Raw genomic sequence first — 10,498 nt, forward strand, 5'->3', positions numbered from 1 at the left:
CGATTTAGTAGTAGCATAGTCCAGGAAAGGGAAGGGAGAAATATTTTCCCAGGCACTAGGGGGAGAATTGGGTATCTACTGTGTGTTACGTGTATCACGCGTATTTGCTATAGTTCAAAAATAATTCGTGACGTAATTGAAAACTACTGGGAGTTCGTATTTTTGCACTTGTTACTTGCATACGTTCTTACAGTATTATAATTGTTTTCTATTCATATTTATTATATTTTATTATTCATATTATTGATCCGTAACTACGCGTTAATTACTATAACGAGAAAGACGAACAGTAATTAAGTAATAAAGTATCAGTGGTTTCCGAATTTTTTTTTCCGCGGTGCCTTTTTTTGGACCCAATTTAGCCACGGTATCCTGCTGTGAATAACATTAAAAACAGAACAATAAAAAATACTTATGATAACGAATTTTATTAATTTTATTAAAATTTATCTTAATTATAAATTAATACATTTTTAAACTTAATAAATAAATAAATAAACAAAAAATATTGTTATTATGATTATAATTATTGTATAAAAATATTATAAGGTTATAGATGCCCTCAGAAAGTGGTCGTGGTGTTCCTAGGGCATCGCGGTGCACAGTTTGGGAACTGCTGCATTAGACAGATTAGTAGCTCCTCTTCCCCGTAAAAAAAAAATTGCCCATTATTTTTGACGCTAATACCGCAATGTACCTACTTTTAACAAGTGTAATTTTGTGATTTAAATATGATTGTTAATGTTTTAATCGTTCAATAGATGCATTTCCCAATGTGGGTACCGCATAAATGCGTTTCCCATAAATTTAAGAGATACGACCGTAGTACATCCATAAGGTTATCTTATATTTTTCTATTGTTTACGTGTGTGTTACGTAATGTTTATCGGGGAGTGAATCGACCGTGATTAAAGAGATTGAAGTTGTTGAAATGTTCACGCTCCTATCACGTGTTCGTCCAATAAAACGAGAACGACATGTTTTACTTTGGTGCGCACAACTGTAAACGGGCGTGCGTTCAGGTGGTAGTTTATAAATAGTACCGTGGTCGATCGTAGTATTGAATGTATTACAAAAGTTATTCCAACAGAACAAACGGCTATTAATATCAGTAACGATCGAATGACTGATAATTAGCAACGACTGATAATCGAATGAAATAATAACTAACTATATAGTCGACGCTATAACAATTAACAGTTATCGATAGTCGTGTCGCCACTGGTTTTGAGCACAAATCAAACGTAATCTCAGATAAATCATAAACAATCAAGCGAATTTCTTCTTTTTTTTTTTTTTTTTGTATTAAATCCGTGTGTATACCCTTCCCAACAATTTTTTCCTAATAACCAGCACGCAATCGTGTACTCATCTAGCACATTGTCTCAGTAAGAAAGTTGAAAATATCGAACTACAGTAGATAGTGTACCGGAAAAATTACTATTCTTCTAAAACGTCCTTCCCGAGTTCCGCCAATGCTAAACGCACACAAAATACATAATAATACGTATGTTTAACGATGGAAAAACACGGTGACGAGATGTTTACAATCCACACGCATGGCACGGACGGACGGACGGGGGGAGTCGTTATCGGAAGAAACAGCTGTGCGAGCGCGGTGGTGATACCGTTGCCGGCTGCGAGGCCGTAGTCCACCGCCGACGATAACGTGTCTATGGTATCTGCGCAGAGTTTGAACAATAGCATTTCCGTGTCGGTCACGCAGTTGTATCGCGCATCGTTAGCACTACCGCACCACCGTTACGGCTGGTAGCGCGACTTCAAGAAGACGATAAAAACGACGTCAAAACAAACAGACGGAGGGAAAAATAAAACCAGCAGACTAACGACGAAAATAACAACCGCTGACGAACGGCAATAGCCGATCGGCTCCCGCGGCGTTAAGATTTCGATATTTCGTCGGCCGGCTTACGGTATTCGTTGTCTATCGCCCCTTTCGATCTCGCGACATCCGAGCAATGAGCGGCGGACAGTGCGATCTCGACGATCTGGACATCACCGCACAGGAGTTGGACAGCATCGGCGAGGCGCTGAAGGACCAACAGTTCCGGAAGCTACTGTGCGAGTACGTTGACGAGATCAACGACCCGGTAAACAGGGCGCAGCAGGAACGCGAGATCGAGCAGTACGAGAGGGAACGCGGCACGCGGGTCACATTCGTCCGGCCGCAGCCCGGTTACGTGCTGAAGACCAGTGCGGACGGTTCGCGCAAGGTGTTCGTCAACGTGTGCTCATGCGACGTGCTGGACCGGCCGGTCGTCAGCCGGACCGGCGGTGGCCATCACTGGTCGCTGCCGCACTGTCTGTCCCCGGTACGCCAGGACTACGACCGCTCGCGTAAACCATGCGATGTGTACGACGTGGTCTTCCATCCGGACGTGCTGGATATGGTCGGTCGCGGCCAGCGCCTTAAGGACATGGTCGAGGATACCGCTCTCAGCATGATCGAGAAGAACAACAACGTAGTGTTGGACAGGGCTAACGTCAAGTATCCGAAGATGTTTTTCAAAGGCGTTACCAGGTCGATGGTGATACGCACCAAAATCGACGGCTTCCAGCAGCCGGCCGATAATTCCCAGGGCACCACTGAACTACCCGGTTGCCCTTACAAGCCGCCTGAAGAACGACCCATTCAACACCATGACCTGGGCGCGTTGAAACAGAAATCATTGTTCACCGTTCCCAAATTCACTATTAAATATCGTTCGGACATTGATATTCAAGAACACGGCTATAATATGCATTGTAAAATGAACGCTGTCATACCCAAAGAGTTGATTATTGAAATTCAACTGCCACTCTTGGACTCTTCGGTCAACATAGAGTTAGATGTGCTTCCAAAGTCTTTGAAGCTAGTCTGTAATAAGCCATCAAAGTATAAATTGGATATAAATTTGCCGTACACTGTATCGGAAGAAAAAGGTAATGCTAAGTTTGATAAAAGTACTAAAACAATGATAGTTAGTCTTCCGGTTGTTAGGAAAGAACCACTGTTTGAATATCCAAATAACCTTGTGAGCGAGGTAGAAATGTCAAAAGAGGAATGTCGTGAAAATGTAAGTGATATCAATATTGTTAATGGTCACTTAGATTCGGTTGCATGCAATGACCAAAACAATGTAAACAATCAAGAAAGTATCAGTACTAATGGTCATCATAACGGCAATGAAATTAATCATAAAAGCATTACTGAGTGCAATAGTAACAATAATTATATCATTCCGAATGATGTACACTATATGCTGCCAGAGCATGAATTTACTTTTGAAAATAAATATGTACTTACGCTCAATGTGAAAAATGTTGATCCAACGTCAATTAATGTGATAGTTATTAATGACAAACAATTGATCTCAGGCAAATTCCATTCCATTGGTTCAGGATTTTTTCCCATATGGTTTGCTTTTTGCTTACAAATTCCATCCAAATCGAGCTTATTTAAGTCTGATGTTAAAGTATTACCTTCTGATAAAAATATAATCCTTGAGTTTGCAACAAATTTTAAACCCGAAGGTAAAGAATATTGGTATGGTCTTGATCAAGATAACTTGACAGTTCAGTACATCCATATGGAAAAATGTAAAGAAAATTCCAATGCTCTGGCTAATGGTATTTCTATTGCTCTTAATGATAGTGATGATGATGATGATGATGATGATGTATTTGATGATAATAAAGAAGACGTTAACACTAAATGTCTAAGACAACAAAATAATAAAAAAAATGATGGTAGTCTGTTAAAAGATAAAAATAATAAAGTAACAACGAAAGGAAAAAAGAAAAAAGGGAAGAAGATTCAGAAATCCAACGCCATACCAATAGCCGACAGTTTACCAGAATCTGTAAAAAAAATGGATTTCATACCCGGCTCATTGCCAGTAGAATTTAATAATGAAAGACCTACAATTGTAAGTGTTAATCTGATTAGTAAATATTATTATTACTTTAAATTGTATTTTATTAAATTTGTTTCTATTTTTTTCTGCAGCGTGGAATCTTGAAAAAAAGAGCTTTGTCTGAATGCAGTGTCATGGATGATGTTTTATTATCCCCGCCTCAGACATACAGTTCATCATTAGACAATGTGGACACTGATAGTTCTAATATACTGGGATCAAGTTATGATTTAAATCATAAAAAGACAGTTCGCTTTAACGATCACGTTATCGAAAAGAAGATCAAGTATGCAGTACAAATAAAATTAATTATTTTATTTAGATGTTAATTAATTCTTATTTATAATTTTAGTTTTAATATCAGCATAGCAGCACAAGCAAAAAAACATAGGCAACGTCAACAGCGTAAGCGTAATATAAGAGAGCATAATACTCCTAGTGAAAGCGAAGCGTCTGAAGCTGAAGACAGATCTTATGGACCATTAAACATGGTTTCAGAAAGTGAAGAGACCAGTGTATCAGAGAGTAGTACAGGTGAAATGTCTGATGACAATAGTAATGGTCCTACAACATTATCGTCAAAAGTGACGGTTGTGTCAGATTCTAAGAAAGATCATAAACGACGCAAGAGCAAATCGGCTAGAAAGAACGCTTCACTTGCCAAACAGGCATCAACCAACAATTTAATTTTTCCTATTGAATATTAAACTTAATATAAACATCAGACTTTTTTATTACCTGATACAATCATACTTGAAACTTTTATTTATTAAATTATATTATAAAAATGTTATTAAAATATTATTGGGTGCATTGGTATTTATTTTTTTCATTTAAAATATTTATCACGTTCAGTTTTTATACGTACATTTTTATTGTTTTGTTTTTTTTTACTCACATTGTTAGTTGAACTATGTTTTATAACCTGTTGTAGTTTTTTCATACTGAAGTATATGTATCATTGAATATTTAATTCGTTTTTTGATTTAAGTACCACTTACTCGATGACATTTTGCAGAAGTTAAAAATAACTTACATTTCAAAATATGTTGTCAGTCGTTAAGAATATTTATAAGAAACCAGCTTACCAACAGTGTCTTTGTTTATTTACATTTTGAATCCTACTGAAATCAAATGCCTTTGTTCTTTACATTTAAGCTATATTTTTTATGCACATTTTCTAAAACCTCATCCTAAATTCAGAACAATACTTATCATTTATTTTTTTGATTTTAGAAATAAAGGTGTAGCATTTTTTAACATAATCTAGCATTACATTGTTTGTAAACCAAAAAAAAAAAAAAAAAACAAAATACTTAATTTTATCAAATTATTAACAAGGACAATTTTTTCTTTTTTTAATTGATTAAACTAAAAATTGAGATGTAGAATATTATTTTTGATTTTATCAGATACTATAAGATAATTTGTTTTCAGACATATAGTGGTTTGCAATTAAAAAGTTTGATTTTGAAGATAATAACTTAAAAACAATATATTTCTTGTTTCTTCTAAAATCAAAAATGTTGTACACAATAGGCTCAAATTAATTAATAAAAAAATACTAACACAGTCTTCAAAAAAAATCATTATTTATTAAATTAAAATATATTATGTGTGATAAATATAATATTTTCATTGGCACAAAGCAATTAAAATCACAGATAAAAATTTGGCATTTATATAAAAACAGTTTTTTGAAAACATGTCACATACTTAATAATTTAAATTCAAGGCTTAAAACATTATTTCATTTGATAACTTCTTAAAAGACAACAAATAAAACTAAATCATTGAACTAATTATGAAACTAATAACATATAAAAATAAATGTATACTGGTTTAATATTATACTTCAGAAACTAGTAAAAGACTAGACAAATTGCTATACTACAAGTAGTTGGTTATAATTTACTAACTATTTAAGTAGTATATAACAAAACAAAAATAAAATTATTGATAACAATAAAATTAATATATAATAAAAACATAAACTATTCTACAGTTGAAAATATTTCTGTTAAAATTAACAAGTACATTTATTATGTTTTATCTTTGGCAGAATTTAAAAAAGAGGTAACATAGTACTAATTATTAGCAATAAAAATTGTCCCCTTAAAACTAAAACAATTTGTTTGCATTTTAACATACAAACTATTCAGACATACAGTAATGAAAGTTATATGATGAAATATTAAAAAGAAAAAAGTAACATAATATGTATAGAGTTGTCAGTGGATTTTTAATTTCTCTTTCAAAACTAGATAAGTGACCACTTTCAGTAGTAAATAAATAGCACTGACTGCTAAAAAATTGAACCAATATTTGTTGACTGACATGTCCAAGTCTTTTAATATATGTGACGGTAGTGAGTTGTAACAGTATATCTAAAACAGTTTTCATTTAGAATTTTAGACTTAATAAAAGAAAATCATACAAAATAACATACTTTAGAACAATTCAATTTGGGACGATCCCAGCCATAAATACAATGCACTATACCTTCCATGGCATGTTTCATGAAGGAAATGTCAAACAGCCATCGAAAAATCTCTGGCGTATCAGATATTCTAATGAAAATACCTCCGAACATCATCCACGGCATGAGCAAAAAGCTTGTTAAAATAGTGCTGAACTGTTAAGATTAAATAAGTCACAAAACTTCAAATACCACAAAACAGCTAAAATTATATTAATTATTTTATAGTATTTACTCTTAAATCACTGAACAGTGTACCCATTAACATGCCAATAGTCTGGGACAATAATCCAACCATTAACATCATCAGCATGTACATACCAAATCGTGACCATTCAAGTGGTTGTCCAGTGAAATAGTACAGTATAACACAATACAAAAACGTACATGCAACCTACAATATAATGTATGAAAAAATAATAATAAAACATACTAAATTTGTGATATAATTGACATTAACCAATAATTATGTCAACTATTTTTATATTCAGAGAGAACGTAAATAGTGTTCAAACATATGATGTACCTTGTTGTGTATACCAATACATGACAAAGAAAGTATATTAGTCATAGAACACAATGTTTAATGAGATACTTGAATGTTCTAATAATTAATAAATTTAATGGTTTAGTTGTGTTAAGAATTATTTTATGAATATAATTAAATACCTGAATTGGAAAATCTACAATTGTATAACTTAGATAATATGATGCTAATGAATACCATTGATTAAAATATTCTTTGGAAAGTATTGGAATTTCCAAGGGAACTACAACATAAATATAGAAAAATCAACAAACGAAAACATTTTACAAAAAATACACATTTATGAGTTTGGTAAAAAATACTAATAATAATAATAATAATAATAACAAACTTACAGTTGATTATCATTGAAGAGCTAGCGGTATACATTATAAACAGTAAACTGAAAAACAATAACATAAGGTTATCATGAATATATGATGCATTAATGCCAACATCAAAGTATATCCATCCGTATACAGCGCTAACAATAATATGTACCAACAATCTTGTAACGACAAACTGAAAAAACAATAAATTAAATATCAAAAAATATTTACCATGTGAAAAAAATTAATAATTTTAATAATTTGTACTTTTTCTCTTAATGTTTTAACTGTACACCTATGCAATAAGATAATAAATTGAATTAGTTTTTGATAATTATGTCTTGTAAATGTCTTGTCTTTAAATTCATCACTAGTATTTTCTATTTTGGATTGATTTTCTGTAAAGTAAATTTTTCTTATATTTTGGAAAGATTTACTGGTGAAGTACTATACTAAATCATAAAACATTAAAGAACTATATATTTTAAGTCAGTTTATTTTCTATTTACTGTAGTAGCTTATACAATACTAACATATCAAATTAAAATTACCAATTACATTTAAAAATATTTTATTTTTACCAACCTTTGACTAGCACTTCCATTTTAGTATTTTTCAACCATTCTATTGACTTCCCATTATTAATATATTTCACTAATTTTTCAACATGATCTCCGTATTCTCCAAGACTTATTTCAATAACTGTAAAAATCATAATTTTGTTAAAAATATTTAAATCATATTATGTTTTATTATATAATAATTATATTACTGTAGTCTGCAGTGTTGTGGTACAAAGGGCATCGTAAACCTTGAACGGCTAGATAGTCCAATAGATTTGATGTCATACCATGATATATACAATGACCAGATGGCGTAAGTACATAAAGGTCATCAAATATCTTTAACTGAGAAGAAGTAGCCTGGTGTATAGTACAAATAATGGTACGACCCGAATTGGCAAGATCTTTTAATGTATTCAATACTTGATTTGCTGAAGAACTATCCAATCCACTAAATTAAATTATAAATGATTACATAATTTAAAAAATATATATACAAAAACAGGAAAATAGTTATTTCTCTTAATAAAGCTAAAAAAATAAAATAATTACTAACTAATCACCTAGTAGGTTCATCAAAAAACATTATGCTTGGATTATGAATGAGTTCTAATGCGATTGATAATTTTTTACGTTCACCACCAGATAAATGCTTTGTTATTGTATTTTGAACTTTAAATAAGTTTAGACTTTCCAAAATATAATCTATCTAAAAATAAATTGTAAATAACATTACCTAATACTAGTAATACTATTATGAAAGCTTTAAAAAGTTCAAACTTTACTATTTTAAGTTGGCTTGCGTCCAAAGAGAAAGTGAAACATTTTAATTTTGATGCAAAAATCATAGATTCTATGACTGTTAATTGCAAATGGAGTTGGTCTTCTTGCATTATGTAACATGATTGTTTCTTAAAAAATTTCAAATCTTGAGGTTTATTATTTATCAGTATTGTTCCTGTACATCCGTTAGTCCTTATAAATAAATAATATTTTTATAATATTGTATAAAAAAATATTGTAATTATAATATCTCAACAGCCTTATACATCAAATAATTTTCTATGATCAGCAATATTATTGCTGGGAGGTTTTGTTGGGACTTCACATTTTTTGTATGACATATTTTTCTATTTTACATAACTTATGTAAAAATTGTTTTCTTTAATATGGATATTAAATTTTATCATCAAAGCCCGGCAATAAATAATTGTTATTTAATTTTAAAAACCAAATTATAGGTTTACAAATGTTTAAATCTCATGAAATTAGGTGTGTAGCTCCTAAAATGACAGGGTCCTGTTCTTCTACCAGCACTATCTATAATTTTATACCTATCATCATCTAAAGTCTAGTTTGCTCAGCAAAAAACAAAAGACACGACACAGTTATTTATCTAAAGCAAATAAGCCTTACATTTTCAACTACTAGGTAAATAGGTGCAATCAATTTTGTTATTTTTTTTATTGGACTTTCATATTATTATTAACTAATAAAATATTATAAGAAATATGTTATAATATTACCTACATAATATTATTTAAGGTGTGAAATTATTTTTAAAACAAAATAATTTATACTAAATTTATCAAAATTAGACGGTTACAATTTACCTAATAAAGAATCACATATAATTACAAAATGTGTAGGAATTCAAGTACTACTCAAGTGAAACAGTTCATTCATAAAGTGTTTAACCTACTTGTAACCAGATAATGCATTTAACAGAGATGATTTTCCAGAGCCAGAACATCCGATAATAGCACATAATTGACTCCGGTTAAACGTGCCGCTCACGCCTTGGAGAATAATTTTCTTCTCTGCAAAATGTGTTTCAACTGAGAGACCCGTTCATAGCGTAATCTTAACATGTTTACCTATTTTGAACGCGTCCGTCCAAGCGTTTACTCTGTACGTTAAATCGTCAAACCTTAGGTCCAGTCCTTGGTTTGACAGGACCCGATTAAATTCCATGTCGAGTTTGGCCACCGGGAGCAGTAAGTTATCAGTCCAGCTCGTCGGCCTGCGAACACAGAGAACGGGTCAGTGCGCGGAGGGCGTGTACAGACGTGCAGAAGAGAAGCAGAAGAGATTAGCGATCGTCCGAACGGTGATTAGGAGTTCAAAGTTTATGTAATTACGAGTCATCGTGAGTTTTGCGATTCGTGCGGGTGGCGGCGCGAAGAAACGGTTTCGAAAGTTATCGGCGTAGGTTAGGTTAGTGTAGGCGGCGGGTAACGAGAATTTGAACGCCGGAACTTACTTGCCGCGGCCGCACGCCGGTTGTTCGGGACGGTCCGGTAGCGAAACCGGTCTCGCACGGGAACAGTGTCGGCACTCCAAGGCGTTGCCCCGGTTAGGCTAACGCGCGGGGCCGTCCTCCGCTACGCCGTCTCGTTCCCGTCGAGTACGCACTCGGCGCAGGCGGCGTGAACGTGAAACTTATCGCCACGTTCGTCCGTTACTCGCGACGGACGCCACAACGAACGGCCACGCGCGAACCCGTCGACCGCGTTCCCGGTCCGTCACTGTCCGCACGCCGGCGCCGGGCAGATTCGAAATGTTCGCCGGCGCGCGACCACGCGATCTAGCGGACGAGCGGCGCGCCGACGTGATGTCGAACATTTCGACGCGGCGCGCTCGGCTATCCTGCGGGTTGCGAACCGTTCAAGGGTGCGAAATAC

The 10,498-nt window shown here is 33.6% G+C and overlaps 2 protein-coding genes across 4 annotated transcripts; one reads left to right on the forward strand and one right to left on the reverse strand.

The window, feature by feature from the left end:
- The first annotated feature begins 1,643 nt into the window (after window positions 1-1,643).
- On the forward strand, window positions 1,644-4,742 carry LOC112691572 (protein kintoun). The gene is made up of 3 exons (XM_025565867.1): window positions 1,644-3,929; window positions 4,010-4,203; window positions 4,270-4,742. The coding sequence occupies exons 1-3, from the start codon at window positions 1,980-1,982 to the stop codon at window positions 4,622-4,624; spliced, it is 2,499 nt and encodes an 832-aa protein (XP_025421652.1). The 5' UTR covers window positions 1,644-1,979; the 3' UTR covers window positions 4,625-4,742.
- Window positions 4,743-5,940: 1,198 nt separating this feature from the next.
- On the reverse strand, window positions 5,941-10,357 carry LOC112691586 (ATP-binding cassette sub-family G member 4-like). Of its 3 annotated transcripts, none has more exons than XM_025565882.1 (13): window positions 10,078-10,357; window positions 9,692-9,837; window positions 9,517-9,634; window positions 8,600-8,789; window positions 8,378-8,523; window positions 8,024-8,265; window positions 7,837-7,953; window positions 7,519-7,649; window positions 7,279-7,444; window positions 7,066-7,166; window positions 6,632-6,790; window positions 6,367-6,552; window positions 6,149-6,304 (listed from the first exon to the last, which is right to left on the reverse strand). In XM_025565882.1, the coding sequence occupies exons 2-13, from the start codon at window positions 9,786-9,788 to the stop codon at window positions 6,149-6,151; spliced, it is 1,809 nt and encodes a 602-aa protein (XP_025421667.1). In that variant the 5' UTR covers window positions 9,789-9,837; window positions 10,078-10,357. The 3 variants fall into 3 exon arrangements, with proteins under 3 accessions (XP_025421669.1, XP_025421667.1, XP_025421668.1); XM_025565883.1 differs by lacking the exon at window positions 10,078-10,357 and adding an exon at window positions 9,956-10,071; XM_025565884.1 differs by lacking the exon at window positions 10,078-10,357 and having other exon boundaries at window positions 5,941-6,304; window positions 9,692-9,788.
- Window positions 10,358-10,498: the final 141 nt, after the last annotated feature.

The sequence above is a fragment of the Sipha flava genome, unplaced genomic scaffold (genome assembly GCF_003268045.1).
Source record: "Sipha flava isolate LNK unplaced genomic scaffold, YSA_version1 64_pilon_pilon, whole genome shotgun sequence".
NCBI classification, from domain to species: domain Eukaryota; kingdom Metazoa; phylum Arthropoda; class Insecta; order Hemiptera; family Aphididae; genus Sipha; species Sipha flava.